Source organism: Bemisia tabaci, chromosome 10 (assembly GCF_918797505.1).
Source record: "Bemisia tabaci chromosome 10, PGI_BMITA_v3".
NCBI classification, from domain to species: Eukaryota; Metazoa; Arthropoda; class Insecta; order Hemiptera; family Aleyrodidae; genus Bemisia; species Bemisia tabaci.
The window spans coordinates 8228062-8245237 of record NC_092802.1 but is presented as its reverse complement, the minus strand read 5'-3'; the positions used below and the strand labels follow the sequence as shown (position 1 = coordinate 8245237).

The window sequence follows — 17176 nt, the reverse complement described above, 5'->3', positions numbered from 1 at the left end:
AGCAGCAACATAGGAAAATCCTTTGGCACGGTCAAAGTATGATACCTAAGGAATAAGAAAATGTTAACGTCCAGGAGTATTTTGCGTATTTCTCGAGAAAAGTCCATCTAAAGTTGGCAACCTCAAATAAGCCCTATGCTACCCATGTAAAATCCACGCATGCACTTATTACTCAAATTTAAAGTTCTTATAAAAAAATTATTAGCAGCAACATAGAAAAATCCTTTGGCACGGTCAAAGTATGATACCTAAGGAATAAGAAAATGTTAACGTCCAGGAGTATTTTGCGTATTTCTCGAGAAAAGTCCATCTAAAGTTGGCAACCTCGAATCAGCCCTATGTTAGCAATGTAAAATCAACGTCAAATACCCAAACTTTAACTTCTTATAACAAAGATATTAGCAGCAACATAGAAAAACCCTTTGGCACGATCAAAGTAGGATACATAAGGAATAAGAAAATGTTAACATCTAGGAGTATTTTGAGTATTTCTCGAGAAAAGTCATTTTAAGTTTTTTGTCTTTTCCCCATATGTTTTCAATGGGGAAGTTCATTCCCGAGATTTTTCCTTCAACTTTTCCCGCTTATCCATGGTGATCTACGAATGAAAATCACAAATAAACTATCATTCCTTGTCAGAAAAACGTTCCTCACCATGAATATCAAGAAAAATTGTGCGTTTTCAAAAAAAAATTTTTGATGACTTTTTCGATTTTTGTCCACGGAGTGCCGCACTGTGCGCTCCTCGGCTGCGCGCGGGTCTCCTGATTACGCGCTGTTTACCACGCGTAATCGGTCACCTACAGTGTTTTCATCTACTTTCCTGTGATCATTCCAGCTGCATCCTCCGTGGGAGTCACTCATAGGTTAGTACTGACATCACTTTCTCCTCTTCTTATTGGCTTTCGGTGACGTCTTCTTCCCATTCTCGGGTATATAAAGCCAGCCTGTCTTGGGGTCAGCATCTCATTTGCTCACCGGCTTTACTACTGTTCACTTCTCCGAACTTTGGTAAGTCTTCAATGTGATCGCTCGGGTTGCTTTGCCTGAGCTAGTTACCTAGAGAGTTTTCTCTCCAGGATTTTCCTCTGCACCTAGAGAGTTCCTCTCCAGGATTGTCCTCTGCACCTAGAGAGTTCCTCTCCAGGATTGTCCCCTTTCACCTCGAGAGTTCCTCTCCAGGATTATCCTCTTTCACCTCGAGAGTTCCTCTCCAGGACTACTTTCTTTTATCCCCAGAGAGCCTCTCTCCGGGATCTTGATTCCCTTTGTTGCATGCGCTCAGGTCGTTTCGCCAGAGCAAGCCCAGAGAGCGATCTCTCCGGGGTTTCTTACCGCCTTCGGGCGCAAGCCATCTAGCGCATGCGCCACGAGACGTGTATTTTTGTGCCTACACACTTCATTTATGGTCCCTCGCGGTTGCCGGATCTCAAGAAAAATACGAGTTAAATTTTGAAACTTTCATATTTCTGTTTTTCTGAGAGACGATAGACACCGGTCCTTTGGTAAACATGTCTGAAGACCAAGTTGTCACTCCTGACCCCACGGTCTCTCTGAAAGCCAAGAGATCCCTGATAATTGATCGAGCACGTAGCATTCGCAATGGTTTTAGATCATCCTTGTCAGCTGAAAATGCCGAATCACAGAGGTTAAAGTTCAATAAGCTCACAAAATTGCAGGATACATTCGAAGAGCTGCAAGACCACGCTATTGAGATGAATGTCAATTTATCAGAAGAGAGACAAATTGAGGTAGCAGAGTGTCAAGCTGAATTTGATCGCTTAGTTGACGAAGCCCAAATGTTGTTTTTAGCTGCCACTAGAAACAATGAAACTAGTGTGCTGAACAACTCCTCCGGGTTAGGATCGTCCCCCTTTCGCTTACCTAAGCTTCAGCTCGTTAAGTTCGATGGCTCTCTTGGCAATTGGAGGACGTGGTACAACCTGTTTAAAGTTTCGGTCCACTCTAATCCTGCACTCACAGCTGTGGAAAAATTCCAATATCTAATCGGTAGCTTGAAGGACGAAGCCCTTGCTCTCATTACTGGGTTAGATATCACAGAAGGGAATTACACCGTAGCTTGGCAACTACTCTGCCAGAGGTTCCATTCAGAGAGACGCCATATCTTCTTTCATTATAATGGCTTCTTGGACCTTCCTGAGCTGAAACAGCTCGACCAGATTTCCTCTTTCATCACGAAAATTAGGGAACATTCGCAGGCCTTAAGCGCACTAGGTCATCCTCCTGAACACTACGACGGGCTGCTCACTGCTCTCGTAGTACGCCGGTTTTCGCCCCGTTTCAGGCAAAGGCTTGAGGATTATCGTGGCGCTGAAACTAATTTTCCCAAGATGAAGGAAATTCTTGCTTTCTTGGAGAAGGAGTGCAGAAGCGCTGAAGACTGTCCAACGGCCAAAAAAGATCAAAAATCGTTGATCACCTGTCCGGAGACAACCCCTTCTAGCACCTCTTCGAAAAATCCTAAGGGTAAAAAACAAGTCGCCTCAAAATCTGAGTCAAAGGGCACGACTGGGTCACTCCAATGTCCTTGCTGCCACAAAAGCCATAGGTTAGGCTCTTGCAATGTTTTTCGCAATCAATCTTTAGAAGAAAAACGTCGCACGGTCAGCAAAGGGTCCAGATGCTATGGGTGCCTGGGTCCTCATCAGATCGCTGACTGCTCCTCTACGGGCTCTTGTAGCCGATGCGGCAGCCGAAAACACAACTCGTTGCTGCACCCAGAGGAAGCGAACCCTTCAGGTCACGCCAGTGCTGACAATGTCAAAAGCATGACCGCCACCCCTCCTAAACCTACCCCCGCGCTAATTGGCACTATGAGCTCCACTGTCCTACTAGCGACAGTACAGCTTCGCATCAAGGCCGGAAGGTCCTCTCAAGTCGTCAGGGGGATCTTAGACAGCGCTTCTATGGGCACTCTCATCACCAAAGAGTGCGCTTCCAAATTGGGTCTCAGACTCGTCCCTACTTCCAATGTAAGTGGAGTCTCGGGCTCTGTTGTTCAGTCGCATGGCCAAGCTCACGTTACTCTCTCCTCGATTAACCATAAGACTTTTGCTAAGGATCACCCAGTAACTGTGGTTGACTCCATAACGGCCCCAACTCCCTCGGTCGCCATTTCAAGTCAAATCAGGCAGAAAATTCTGGGGTGGAATCTCGCTGATCCCACTTTCGACGTTTGCTCTCCAATTGATATACTCATTGGGGTAGACCTCTTTGCCCGATTGATAGTAGGTCCTCCGATCACTTTAGGTCCGGACTTACCTACAGCCTTTCAAACCCTCCTGGGCTGCGTGCTAATGGGCTCAGCGCCCTCGCAGGAACCACCTATTACTTCGATGTTGGCATGTCTGCATGTTTCTCCCTTTGAGTCTGCCCCCTCTTCTGATCAGTTCTTTGACTTCCAGCGATTTTACGAGCTTGAGGACATTAAGCCCTCCAAATCCATTCAGGCTCCCGATGACCCTGCGGAAATCCACTATCGTGCGACCACAAAGAGGCTAGACTCTGGTCGTTATCAGGTGTCCCTGCCCTTCAAGGCACCTCCTGAAACCCTCGGCGACTCCCGCACTCAAGCCGAACGACGCTTCTACGCGCTTGAGAGGCGATTTCGCACCCAACCTGAGTTCAAGAAGCGCTATGTTGACTACATGAATGGCTACTTGGACTCAGGATTTATGGCCCCAGCCCCTAAGGAAGCCACTCACGGTCCGCACTATTTTTTACCTCATCACGGGGTTATAAAGGAAACGTCCAACAACCACAAGCTTCGTGTGGTCATGGATGCCAGTGCCAAAACGACAAGTGGCAAGTCCCTGAACGACATTTTGCATAATGGTCCCTCTTTGATCAGTCACATTAGAGACCTGTTGCTCAAATTTCGTCGCCACAAAATAGTGTTCTCCTGCGACATCAAACAGATGTATCTGCAAATTAGTATGGATCCTACCCACCGGCGCTACCACCTCGTACTTTGGAGGCCGGATGAGAACTCTCCGCTCCGAATTTACCAGATGACTACTGTCACCTTCGGAGTGGGTCCCTCGTCCTTTCTGGCCATTCGGACTCTAATACAACTTGCCCTTGATCATCGCGTCGAATTTCCGCTTGCGGCTAACATCATTCTCGAAGAGTCATACGCAGACGATCTTGCCTCCGGCGATCGAGATATCCCCAGGGCCTTAACCAAGCGCCAACAGCTCATTGAGCTCTTGAAAAAGGGGAACTTCCCCTTGGCAAAATGGTTCAGCAACGACCCAGCCCTGCTTGAAGGCATCCCCCCAGAGCAGTTGGAAACTCCTGTAAGTCTAAGCGATTTTTTAGAATACGCTTTTTCGATCTTAGGGTTACAATGGCTTCCTAAAGAGGATGTGTTCACCTTCAAAGTGCAGAATATAGTACGACCCTGCACCAAGCGTGGAGTCTCTTCTATAATCGCCTCATTATTTGACCCTTGTGGATGGGTAGGCCCCACTGTCTTTTGGGCAAAGGTTTTCCTCCAACAGCTATGGCTGCTCAAATTAGACTGGGACACGCCATTGCCCGAGCCTCATCAGAAAAAATGGGCTCACTTTCTGGAAACCTTACCTGCCTTACAGTCCATCCGACTGCCACGCGTAATGACCGACCCTGATGAACCCATCCAGCTCCACGGCTTCGCAGATGCCTCAGAGCTAGGATACGGTACGGTAGTCTATATGCGCTCTGATAAACCTCCTCACACCACACACCTTCTGATGGCTAAGTCCCGTCTGGCTCCTCTTAAAAAGATAAGCATACCTCGCCTGGAACTTTGTGGCAACGCCCTGATGGCCATCCTGCTGAACCATTTGATGTCTCAGCTCAGCCCTCATTACCAAATTAGCAGCCTACATGCCTGGACTGACTCCACAACGGCGCTAACTTGGATACAAACCCCTTCGTACAGATTAAAGACCTTTGTCGCCAACAGAGTGGCCTTCATTCAAGAATCTGTACCCAACGCCAATTGGCATCACGTCGAATCCAAAGACAATCCCGCCGACTGTCTAAGTCGCGGAATTTACGCTCACCAGCTCATATCTCATGACCTCTGGTTTAAGGGCCCAAATTGGTTGTCCGACGATCCGGAGCGCTGGCGATGCCTACCTCTACCCCCCGCCACCGCCGATATTCCTGAATCACGGTCTCCGGCGATCTGCCTACTCTCCCGTCACCCTCCACCACAGTTCACGATTTTTGAACGAATAAGTGACTGGAACCGCTTAACCAACGCATTAGCTTATGTTCATCGCTTCATAGCTAATTGCCGTAAACCAAAGACAGATCGGCACACTGGACCGCTCACTCCCGAAGAGAGAGAAATCGCGGAATACCTTATAATTAAGAAAATCCAAGCCGATGCATTCTCTAAAGAAATCCTGCAGATTTCACAAGGACATGAGGCCCCCCCGAACCTTGGTCACCTTAGTCCCTTTTTGGATGCTCGAGGGCTTCTTCGGGTAGGAGGTCGTCTGGACAACTCCCAGCTCGACACCGGTAAAAAACACCCCATGGTTCTGCCTAAAAACCATAGCCTCGTATCAACATTGATCCGGAGTAGCCACTTGAGGAATCTTCATGCCGGTCCTCAGCTCCTCCAGAACCTGCTAGCGCAACGGTTTTGGATCATGCAAGGGAGAGTAGCCATCCGCTCCGTAATCAGGAGATGCGTACCATGCTTTCGCTGTCGCCCTCGCAACAATGAACCAAAGATGGCCTCACTTCCCGAACCTCGTGTAAAACCTTCTAGGCCCTTTTTACACACAGGTTGCGACTTTGCCGGCCCCTTCTATGTCCGTGCAAGTCTGCTTAGGAATGCGAAAACCCTTAAGGCCTATCTTTGCGTCTTTATATGCATGGCCACCAAGGCCGTTCATCTTGAGGTAACCGAGGATCTATCAGCAGATACCTTCTGCGCTGCTCTGTCTCGATTTGCCTCGAGGCGAGGAATTCCCTCAGACTTCTATTCTGATTGCGGTGGTGCCTTTCGCAAAGCTAACACTGACCTGCGCCAAGCTGTCCGCTCCCTAAACGAAGCTTTGCAAACTCAGCCTCAGCCCACTGGTCTGGGCGAGGTAGAAGGCATGCGGTTTCACTTCAACCCCGCACATGCGCCTCACATGGGAGGCCTCTGGGAAGCTGCGGTCAAGGCTGCAAAGCACCACCTTGTGCGAGTCATGCAAGGCAAAAGCCTGACTGTAGAGGAATTTCGGACCTTAGTCACCAAAGTTGAGGCAATGCTCAACTCGCGACCCCTCACTCCGATCTCTTCCGATCCTTCAGAGATCCTTCCCCTGACCCCAGGTCATTTTTTAATAGGTGACTCCCTACGGGCTGTCCCTGAGATTCAGCATGAAGGTCCCCGCACTCCGCTCAAGCGATGGCACAGGGTCCAAGCAATGTCCCAAGACATTTGGCGCAGATGGCACACCGAATATCTGCACACCCTCAGCCCTCGAAAGAAGTGGACCAAGGGCACTCCTCCTTTGAAGGTCAATGACCTTGTGATCATCGACGATCCCAATTACCATTCTCTTTGTTGGCACCTTGGCAGGATAACAAAGCTGCATCCAGGAAAGGACGGTCACGTACGTGCCGCAACGGTGCGCACCAAAACGGCCGAACTTCGTCGACCAGCCGTCAAACTTTTCCCCCTTCCTATTGAGGACACGGAGGAAGAATAGTTATTTCTTTCTCATCTCAAAGCACGAAAGCATGCATCAAACACACCCCTTGACTTTTATTTTATGCTTAAATAATTCTTTGCTTTTGCCTTTTATTTTTGCTAAAAATAACTCTGCTTTCGGCTTTACGCTTCCGCCTTTACAACTTTCCATTTCTCGCTTTCAGTTGTTCCTTGCCTTTCGTTTCGAGATGGACCATCCAATAGAGCTAAGTTCCGATAGCGACTCAGGCATAGAGCTTCATCCTTCGCCAGTCGCCCGAAGGTTGCGGGTCTTCCGTCGTCAAGCCTCGCCGTCAAGCCGGCCAGTTCCTGGGCCTGTTCCACAGCACCCCCCCTCCCGGATTCCTCGGCCGGCCAACTCTTTGCTCGGCCCAAATCGTGGACGTCCGATCCAGCTCCTGCGACGTCCAGCTCCTGCACCCCTTCCACGAAGACTCCCTGCACCTGCTGCAGCCAGTGCGTCGTCGTCTCGCCGGCCCTGCAACCGCCCTCCTACTCCTGCCGCAGCAGCCGGGCGCCCTCAGCCCAGGTTAACGCCTGCGGCTCGTCGCCAGCTTCTAGAGGCCAACCAGGCCCAAACGGCCTCTCGTCATGCGGTGGTCCCCGCTGCCATCAGAGTCCCTACGCGTCCGCGCCTCATCACGAGCCGCAGGGAGCCCACGCCTCCTCCTCCACCATCTCAGGCCTCTCAAAGCTGGTTCGTCTCCCTCTCCGAGGAGGAAAGGCTCCTGAGCCCCTCGCCTTCTGAGGCATCCACAATCGAGGCACGACCCTCTCGAGACGCATCAACGCAAACGTCTCCGCCTCGGTCGTCCCATGCTTCGACCCAAACTTCTTCTCGCCAATCTGCCTCAATTGGCATCCAGGCGGAAATCATAGTTCCCGCCCCCCCGACTCCGGCACCTCCACCTCTCGCCGTTCCTCAGCCGTGGCCCTCTGCTTCTAACTGGATGCAAAGAAACCTGGCACACCAAGTTCAGCGTTCTCAGCGACGTGCGCAGCAACATCGTGAAGCAACTCAGCGCCGCCTTCAGTTCTTCCGAAGATCGCCACCGCCACTGCCGAGACGCCGCCCTCATCATCGAGCTCCTGGGGCTTAGACCCTTCTTTACTTCTTCAGTCTTTTGTAATTTTGCAGTTTTTTGTATTTTTGTAAATCGCTAGCTTGTTAATACATTTTTTTGTAGTGTAATTTTGCATTTTTTACACAATAACAGGCCTCGCTTTCCTAATTTCTGCCTTTTGCTTTCTTTCTTGCCCCTTCATCGTCTGTTGAGTCTCTGTGAGACCTCAAGGCGGGCAGAGTATGTTCCCACCGACGCGCAGCTTGGCAGCGTGCGGCTGGGTGTCGTGGTCCTATCGCTCTTTGACCGGCCAGCCTCGCCGCGGATCTGACCCGTCCCCGCCGCCCCGCTCCTCGGCTGCGCGCGGGTCTCCTGATTACGCGCTGTTTACCACGCGTAATCGGTCACCTACAGTGTTTTCATCTACTTTCCTGTGATCATTCCAGCTGCATCCTCCGTGGGAGTCACTCATAGGTTAGTACTGACATCACTTTCTCCTCTTCTTATTGGCTTTCGGTGACGTCTTCTTCCCATTCTCGGGTATATAAAGCCAGCCTGTCTTGGGGTCAGCATCTCATTTGCTCACCGGCTTTACTACTGTTCACTTCTCCGAACTTTGGTAAGTCTTCAATGTGATCGCTCGGGTTGCTTTGCCTGAGCTAGTTACCTAGAGAGTTTTCTCTCCAGGATTTTCCTCTGCACCTAGAGAGTTCCTCTCCAGGATTGTCCTCTGCACCTAGAGAGTTCCTCTCCAGGATTGTCCCCTTTCACCTCGAGAGTTCCTCTCCAGGATTATCCTCTTTCACCTCGAGAGTTCCTCTCCAGGACTACTTTCTTTTATCCCCAGAGAGCCTCTCTCCGGGATCTTGATTCCCTTTGTTGCATGCGCTCAGGTCGTTTCGCCAGAGCAAGCCCAGAGAGCGATCTCTCCGGGGTTTCTTACCGCCTTCGGGCGCAAGCCATCTAGCGCATGCGCCACGAGACGTGTATTTTTGTGCCTACACACTTCACCGCTGTGCAAGATAAAATACAAAACAGGGCCTATCCCCATGTTAATACGGACTGTGAACGGCATGCGCTTCTGCAGACAACAGGGCTCACGTGAAATCATAGGTGCAAGCACTCCACCGGCTTAATGCAAATATTTGCCAGTTCGAATTTCCACGTTGCATGGTTGCTCCTCAAAAACCATTGAGAGTGAGTAGAAATTGGTGCGATTCACTGTCGCCATTTGATGAAAAAAAATATAATGGACCGCTAGAGAAGGTACGAATTTAAGCATCCTGATACATGTTTCATATTTACAATTTAACGTAAAGCACGATTCTTGCATCGAAAATTATGAAATTCACTTCTAACTAACATTCTAGGAGACAGGTTGCCGAAGAAGGTCCTTGACTGGGTTCCTCCTGGGAGAAGACGCAGAGGGCGCCCAATGAAAGGTTGGAGGGAAGGGATTGAAGCGGAAATGTTAAGGTGCTCAATCCCCCAAGATTTGTGGTTTGAAAGAGAGCAGTGGAGGTTAGGGGTCGTAGAGCGCGAGGGAGTGCTGTAAAGCGACCTATATGTATGTACTTCTAACTAAGATATTAACGGTTTATTTTTCCATTAATTACGAGAACTTTGCATTGCCCGGTCATAAGGAACACAATTTTCATTGTGAGTCAAATCTCGTCTTACAACTGCAGTTATGGCAGGGTTCTCAATCTAGCATTGTTCCTTTCCCAGCATTTATGGTACAAAGTGTAAAAAAATTGCTATAGCTGAGCCAAAGCGTCAAGATTGAGGTTGCTACATTTTCATATGGCAGAGATTGTCATGGCAAAGTTTAGTGTGCGTTTTTACTCACGTAGACTATTGTGTTTTCATGAGCGGGGGGTTTGAATTCACGCGTCAAGGCTCATGAAACATCGCATTTAGGAGTTAACTTCAGTAATTTTCGTTGCACAAATCGTGTTCTACGTGAAAATTTGCGCAGGAAACATATATCAGATTTCTTAACTTCATACCTTGTCTAGTAGTCCATTCTTTCTCATTTCACATGATTTGGAGTGTCGATCCGATCGAAAAATCATATCGTGAACCGATCGACGTGATTTGATCGACAACTGTAAATCAACCAACAAGTTCGTTAGTTGATCGACAAACCCGTGAATCGATCGAAAAAGCCGTGAGTCGATCTCGAATCGGTGTCGATCGGTTCACGTTTTGGTTTTCCCGTCGATTCATGTCGATCGAATCCATAGCCTCCAAATTGAACGTTGTAATGCTATAGACAGGTTTAACAAATAATCCAAATTGAAAGGAGCTGTGCTGGATGGAAACTGTTCGGAACTTCAAACTGGAACTGAATTTTCATGATCCTGAGTCGCAGCTTTTGAGCTCGTGATTGTCCTAGTGGACCACCGGCTGGCTCCCATCTGCGAAACACGCGTGCAGGCGCTAAAGAAACAACTATATCGACGCTCACGTAATGTGGTGAAGTATCTCCGTATATTAAGGCGTTTTGAATCGTGAAACTCAATCGCACTGCCGTGCTCAGGAAGAACGCCGAATGAACATTCGAGAGTTGCCAAATTCCCTCAATAAAATGCTTATTTTTTAGGAAATTTATGAATATTTTTCCCTGAAATTTTCAGGCACTTTGGGTGAAACTGCGAATAAAATTATCTGAAAAATTGGAAGATAAGTTTACCGGGAAAGTCGTGTTTTATCAAAGGCAATTTGGCAACGCCTGAAGGTTCATACGGTGTTTTTCCTTAGCACGGCAGCGCATATGTTGATCTTGCGATTCTAATACGGAGCGGATCTCTGACTGGCTCCCATCTGCGCAACAAGCGTGCAGGCGCTGAGGAGACAACTATTTTAACTCCCACGTAATGTGGTGAAGTATCAGCGTATTTGAAGGCGTTTTGAATCGTGAAACTTAAATATCAGATGTTTGGTCTCGCGATTATCAGACACAGCAGTTCCGGGTAAAGGCCTAGATACACACGGCGATTAATCGCCGCGAGTGAAAAACGGAAGCCAATGGAGAGCCTTGATTTCGATCCATTGACGTCGATATATCGAAATAAAGGCTCTCCATTGGCTTTCGTCTTTCACTCGCGGCGATTAATCGCCGTGTGTATCTAGGCCTTCAAGCAATATCAGCAATGACGGAGTTGTTTATATTCAGGTCAGCATCGTACAGTTGGTGACCTGCCTTTTTGCTAGCTGTTGAGGTGTGTCATGAGGTTTTCATGAATTTTCTATCTTTTCCTTATCCGGGACAGTAAATTATTTTTAGAGATACCGCCCTAACAACGTAAGCAATGTTATCAAAGGAGGCAAAAGTTAAATTTCAGTCAGCACTACTTTTTGCCTAATCATGGCTGATGAGCGACTTGTTGAACAAAACGTTAAATAAAATTGACCTAATGATGAATGGTGAAGGTCAGAGTGAGCAATTTGCTGAGTGAACTTTTGCTTATTAGGTTAAGATTGAACTGAAAAAAATTCTCGGCGTTTTTACCAAGGTACGTTGGTACCTTCACCATCTCACTTTTTTTACCAATTTTTGGTAATTTTACCAAGACAGACTGGTGAACTTACCTAAAAACCGGTATTTTTAATGTTTTTTCAGGTAAGAATACCACTTTTATTGGTAATCAATTCCCGGTAACTTTGCCATTTTATCTCGGTAATTCTACTATAGTCGATAAAAAATATTGGCGTTTTTACCAAGGTCCAGTAAAATTACCGAGAAAGTTCAATAATTTTACCGAGATTTCTCGGTAATTCCATAAATGGTAATTTTACCAAGAAACAATTGGGATCAAATAGAACCTTGAATTCTTGGTAATTTTACCCTTTTCTTAGTAGATACACCGAGATTTTTTTTTTCAGTGTGCTAGGCAAATTCCTCAACTCTTTAGTAGTCATCATTAGGTAAATCTGAACGTTGATTTTCGAGTGTAATTTTTGCTCTTTAGGAGAAATAACAATGTCTGAAGTGGCAATCTATGAAATAGCAGGACCAGTGAAATATTTTGCCTCCGCTCTGGATAAATGTGCATACGTTTCTCTTATTTTCCGGTCAATAGGAGGCCGAATACACGTGAGAGCATAGCTGGTATAAACTAGATTACATTTTGCAATTAGAAACTACTATTTTTCATAAATCCACAGCCACACCAGCACCTACATGCATACGGAAATGATAGTACATACGTTCTTTCTAAAATTATTTGGGAATTAACTTTACTTAATTAAATTATGCTCTCCTTTGTTACCCGTGCAGCTTAAAACTGTTTCTTTACTGTTTGAACAAATTCAATTATGTACATGATGTAGTTTATTAATAATGCTTGTTTGCAATTTGGCTCTTTCACTCTGTTACTCTGTATACACGTTTATGTACAATAGTATAGCCCTGATGATGAACGCTAGACGTTTGAAAAGCTTTGGCTCCTGTAATCACCACTGCGTGTATAAATGTATGTAAGTAATATATAATTTAATTATGAGCATGAAGGTTCCATTATGTATCCTGTTAATCTTATTTATTAATGTTACTCCGAAAATCATGTTTAATTATTCGGATATTGTACTTTCCTATTGCAAAATGTAGCCAAACGCAGAAACGGCATTTCACGAAAACCTAGGGGGGGGGGGGGGGGGGGGGGGGGGGGGGGGGGGGAAAGGAGACCTAATATGACCCCTTATTCATAAGTAAAGAAATGAACAGCATGATGAGGGCATATGACGTTAACTTAGGTAACATTAATTTGATAACCGTTACTTTTAGTAACATGAGTCAATTAAGTAAATACCAAAATAGGAATGTAATTGAAATACCTAATATGAGTTTTCAAAAATTAAGTTTCTAGCAATTCAATCAATTTTTCTCGTTTTTCATCTAGAGCTTCTGAAACGCGGGAGGGGTGGGGGAGGCGACGCCACTGGTCAAACTGTTTGATCCTACGGCTTAGATATATAGTTTCGATCTCAAGCAAAGAACCTGACTGCAAAATAACATGAGTTCTCGACCGTGGAATGAACACAACATTTCCAAGGCCCACGTCACAGTGAACTTTCGCATTCAAACCCAGCCCGCTCACCCGCGTCGGTTAAAAACTACCTACTTCCATACAGAATCAAATCAGGTGTTACGCGGATTGTACACAAAGCTCCCGCCTTTTTCGGATTAAAAAGTCAAACGATTAACGTGCCGCCGACGTGGGCGGCCAATTTTTCCTGATTTCCCGGGACTCATCCTGCCATCGCGACGGTGCGACCCATCCCGCCGTGTTGTTGAGGAAAACAGCTTTTAGAAGCTGTCAGATTTCCTTCAGTAAAAATCGAATTCAATAAGAAAATGTTGAGTATTTTTCTTCGAATTTTTCCGACGATCCGGTTCGCAATTCGATCTAAATTATCTGAAAACTTCAAGGAAAAATATGGTTGACTTTCCTCGGTAAAACATGTTTTATCCGGAGAAATTTGGCAACTCTCAAATGTTCATACGGCCTTTTTCCCTCAGCATTCATGACGCGGGGTGAGAGTCGACCCCCTCCCCCCCGAGCACGTATCATGGGGTATAATCGGTATGGGGGAGGGGGCAAAGGCGGGGACGGAGGCTCAGTTTTAATCCGCTATCCAGGCCGAATGATTTATTCAGTATTCAGTCGCTGCCACCTGCAATTAAAGACGGCGTGAGTCCTCGATCGCTGCCACCCACGACCCGTGTTGCCGGATTTTATTTAAATTCCCTAATATTAATGAACATTAATTGTGTTTAAGATGGCGTTGGCATATCTTGCTAACTTCAGAAATGGTCAAAATCTGACTATCTGCCCAGGCAATCCATAAAATGCCTAATAGAGAATTTGCAGGTGTCCCCTCCATTTTGGCCTCCCTTTGAGAGCTTTTTTTGAGCTTGGGAGATGATTTCAGAGAAAACCAGTGGCACCATCGTGTTTCTCGCGAACTTTTACACAAGAATCAATGGTCAAATCGCAAATTCCTCACACATGCAACATCTCCATACAGGGAGATCCGGGGTAAACGGTCAGACTGCAGGAGCCAAAACACATCCAAACCCCTTGTTTAAATTAATATTTCGTTTATTTTTAGAAAATTTATGAATTCAGGGCATAAAAGTACAGACCTTAGAGCCTGAGAAAACGGAGGCATTATTTATTGAAGTTCCAAATAAATTTAAGGATAGCCGAATTGTAGTTGATGGAGTAGAGATTGAGACTGGAAAGTCGCTTAGGCATTTAGGCTTCCATCTTAGTAAGGGTTTAAAAATGAATAATCATGTTAAAATTGTATGTACTAAAGCTAAAAAACTATCTAATATTTTACAGTCAATTGTTCCGAACTGCTTTGGACCTTCTTATGTGAAAAGAATTATGATATTTCAAGGTGTGTTATCTATTATTTTCTATGGCATTTCTGTTTGGGGGAGTTTCCCTGAAATGAATCTAAAATGTAACTTGTATGAAATAACTAAAGCCATTCGTCCCATGAAACGGGCCTTATGTATGGCCTATAGAACTGCGTCTACGAATTGTCTAGATATACTATCTGGTATCCCTCCAACGGACCTGTTATTGGAGGAGAAATATAGGAGGTCGAGAAAAGAGGAAGATTTTGTGGAGATCAACAACGATATTGTTGATAAATGGTGTATCCGCTGGAGGGATAGCCCCACTGATGTTTGGTGCAAGCGCCTCATCCCGGATTTAGAGGTATGGCTTGATAGGGATATGGTTATCCTGACTTTTACATGACGCAGTTCTTTACTGGTCATGCGGCGTTTGGGTCATATTTATCGAGATTTAAGATTATTGATAGTGATATGTGTAAATTTTGTACGGTGACCCGGGACACGCCGGAACATACCTTCTTTGAGTGCTCAAGATTCACAGCCGATAGAATGAGAATTGAAGCCGAACTGAACATTAATTTAAGACCAGACAATATTGTGAAAGAGATGATAAGTAGTAAGATTAAGTAAAAGATAGTGCATAATTACATTAAGAAAATTTTAACTGTTAAAAGTAGCGTATATAACAATAGAAGACATGATAGAACGATAGTAGAAGCCAACCAACTCCCGGCCGATGATATACCTTCGGGTAATTCCGGCGTGTCTCGGATCACAGGTACATAAATATTTAAGGAATCTGTAACTAACAGCAAAAATCAAATCTATTTCAATTACTTTTATTATCAAAATGTTTAATTAATAATACATGTAAATACTCTTTTAATAACTAAGTTATTACTAACTAACTAGTAGATGATTTAATCCTATTCTAATCTAATCTTAATTTTACTCATTTAATTAAACATATTAACAATGTATTAACTATGTACAATACTGAGATACAATAAAAAATAAAAAAAAAATAATAAAAGTACAGAATAGTAAAAACTTTCATGAGATTTGGTTAAAAACCGTTGCCAAAATTCAGAAAAAACGATTTACTTTCCGAATTTCTGAGGGGAGGGGGCATGGCTCTGACTGGGGGGCACTATTGAAAAAACAACAAAAACGTGTTATTTTGACCCATAGAACACGCTGCTGCAGTCTGGCTGCGCTCTGGATCACCCTGTGTAGATGCTGAACCGTAAAACTCTCATTCACGGATGAGATTCAAAATGGATATGTTGCATGTGTGAGGAATTTGCGATTTGACTGTTGATACTCAATGTTGATGTACAAGTTCGCGAGAAACACGATGATGCCACTGGTTTTCTCTGAAATCAACTCCCAAGCCCAAAAACAGCTATCAACTTGAGGCAGAAATGGAGGGGATATCCCACCCTACCCTGAGAGTCACCTCTACAACAAGACAAACTCTCCATGCAAAGATAGGGAGCAAATACATTGACAGGGCTGTCACTTTTATTTGGGAACTCCAAAACTGAAAACATGGCAACCCTGCTAATGGTTTTGCTCCCTACCTTTGCATGGAGAGTTTGTCTTGATGTAGAGGTGGACTCTCAGGGTAGGGCGGGATATCCCCTCCATTTTGGCCTTAACTTGAGAGCTTTTTTTGAGCTTGGGAGTTGATTTCAGAGATAACCAGTGGGACCATCGTGTTTCTCGCGAACTTTTACATAAGAAACGATAGTCAAATCGCAAATTCCTCACACATGCAACATCTCCATTCACGGATACACCCACAGGTCGAAGTTGAAGAGGAAAATCACACGTGGCTTTCCAGCATGATGAAGATGTCAAGGGGGGGGGGGGGAGAGAAAGATTCGACTTTTCAAATTGATTTTCGAGCGTGGATAAAGCGTTCTCGGATGCGAACCGGCAAACGGACTTGGTTCGGAACGTGAGTGTCATACATAACGAAGCACGCCGTATCTCCGCGATTAATACCTTCAAAGGAGCGATTTAGAACACGCCCAGGAAGGCAGGGACGCACACCTAGGGGGGTTATCATGCATTTTGATCAATTAGAATCCAAGACTGTTTTATTCAACGTTCGCGTCTCTTTACTCTATATATATAGGCATTGACTCTGCATTGAAAATGACTCCTATTTGAGCTCTGGAAAGTTAAAAATGTCCGTGTTTGATGTCACATTGTGTAGCTTTGTGTTACATTTTCGTGTGTCAGTTTAACCCAAAGGACTTGCTTGCTCAACACAATTGGATTTAAAACTGCCAAACGGAACCACACTGAAAAATGAAACACATTGGATCTAGAGTCCAGACTCTTAAAAACATCGACAAGAAAAAAAGTACTCTTGATTCAATCAGAATCTAGCTTAAATCAAGAACCAAGCCTCTCAATTTAAGCGGATTTCGTTTTGATTCAAGCAAAAATCCGATTGAATCAAGATTATTTTTCTTGTCAATGTTTTCAAGAGTCTGGACTCTAGATCCAATGTGTTTTTTTTTTTCCAGTGCAGAGACATGTGGGGAAGAACAGGTATGCTCGTTAGTTGAGGTCCGTAAGAATGTATGGGAATTAAAAAGCGCCCGTGACGTTTGCGATGACAGATTCGGGATTGGGATTGACTTCCGGAATCTTTAACTCATGAGACCTATCCACAACGCTCTTGTCACATGCCCTTGGCTCATAAGTGCCGCAATCAGTTGGCATATAGTTCCGTTTGAAAGAGTGTAAATCCCGCTTTTACATTTCCTCAAAAGGAATCATGCTCACTTTTGCCAGCTTTTTAGAGAACACCCCATCTTACGTTTCTTTTTCCTTCTTTATCGGGTGGTATCGGAATAATAATCACTTTTCCTTTTTCGCCCGATTTAAAAGTGAGTATTATACACACCATCTTCCCCACTCCACGGAAAAAAAGTTTGAGGGGTTATCCCCTAGAATTGTGGTACTACCCCAACTCGTTGGATGATATGGACATTT

The 17176-nt window shown here is 45.3% G+C and overlaps 1 protein-coding gene across 1 annotated transcript; it reads left to right on the top strand.

Annotated features, from left to right (window-relative positions):
• The first annotated feature begins 1511 nt into the window (after positions 1-1511).
• Positions 1512-6722, top strand: LOC140225675 (uncharacterized). Its single transcript, XM_072305307.1, has one exon. The coding sequence runs from the start codon at positions 1512-1514 to the stop codon at positions 6720-6722; it is 5211 nt and encodes a 1736-aa protein (XP_072161408.1).
• The last annotated feature ends 10454 nt before the right edge of the window (positions 6723-17176 follow it).

Excerpts from the sequence above, each read along its gene's own strand:
- LOC140225675 (XM_072305307.1), top strand. The coding sequence starts at position 1,512 with ATGTCTGAAGACCAAGTTGTCACTCCTGACCCCACGGTCTCTCTGAAA.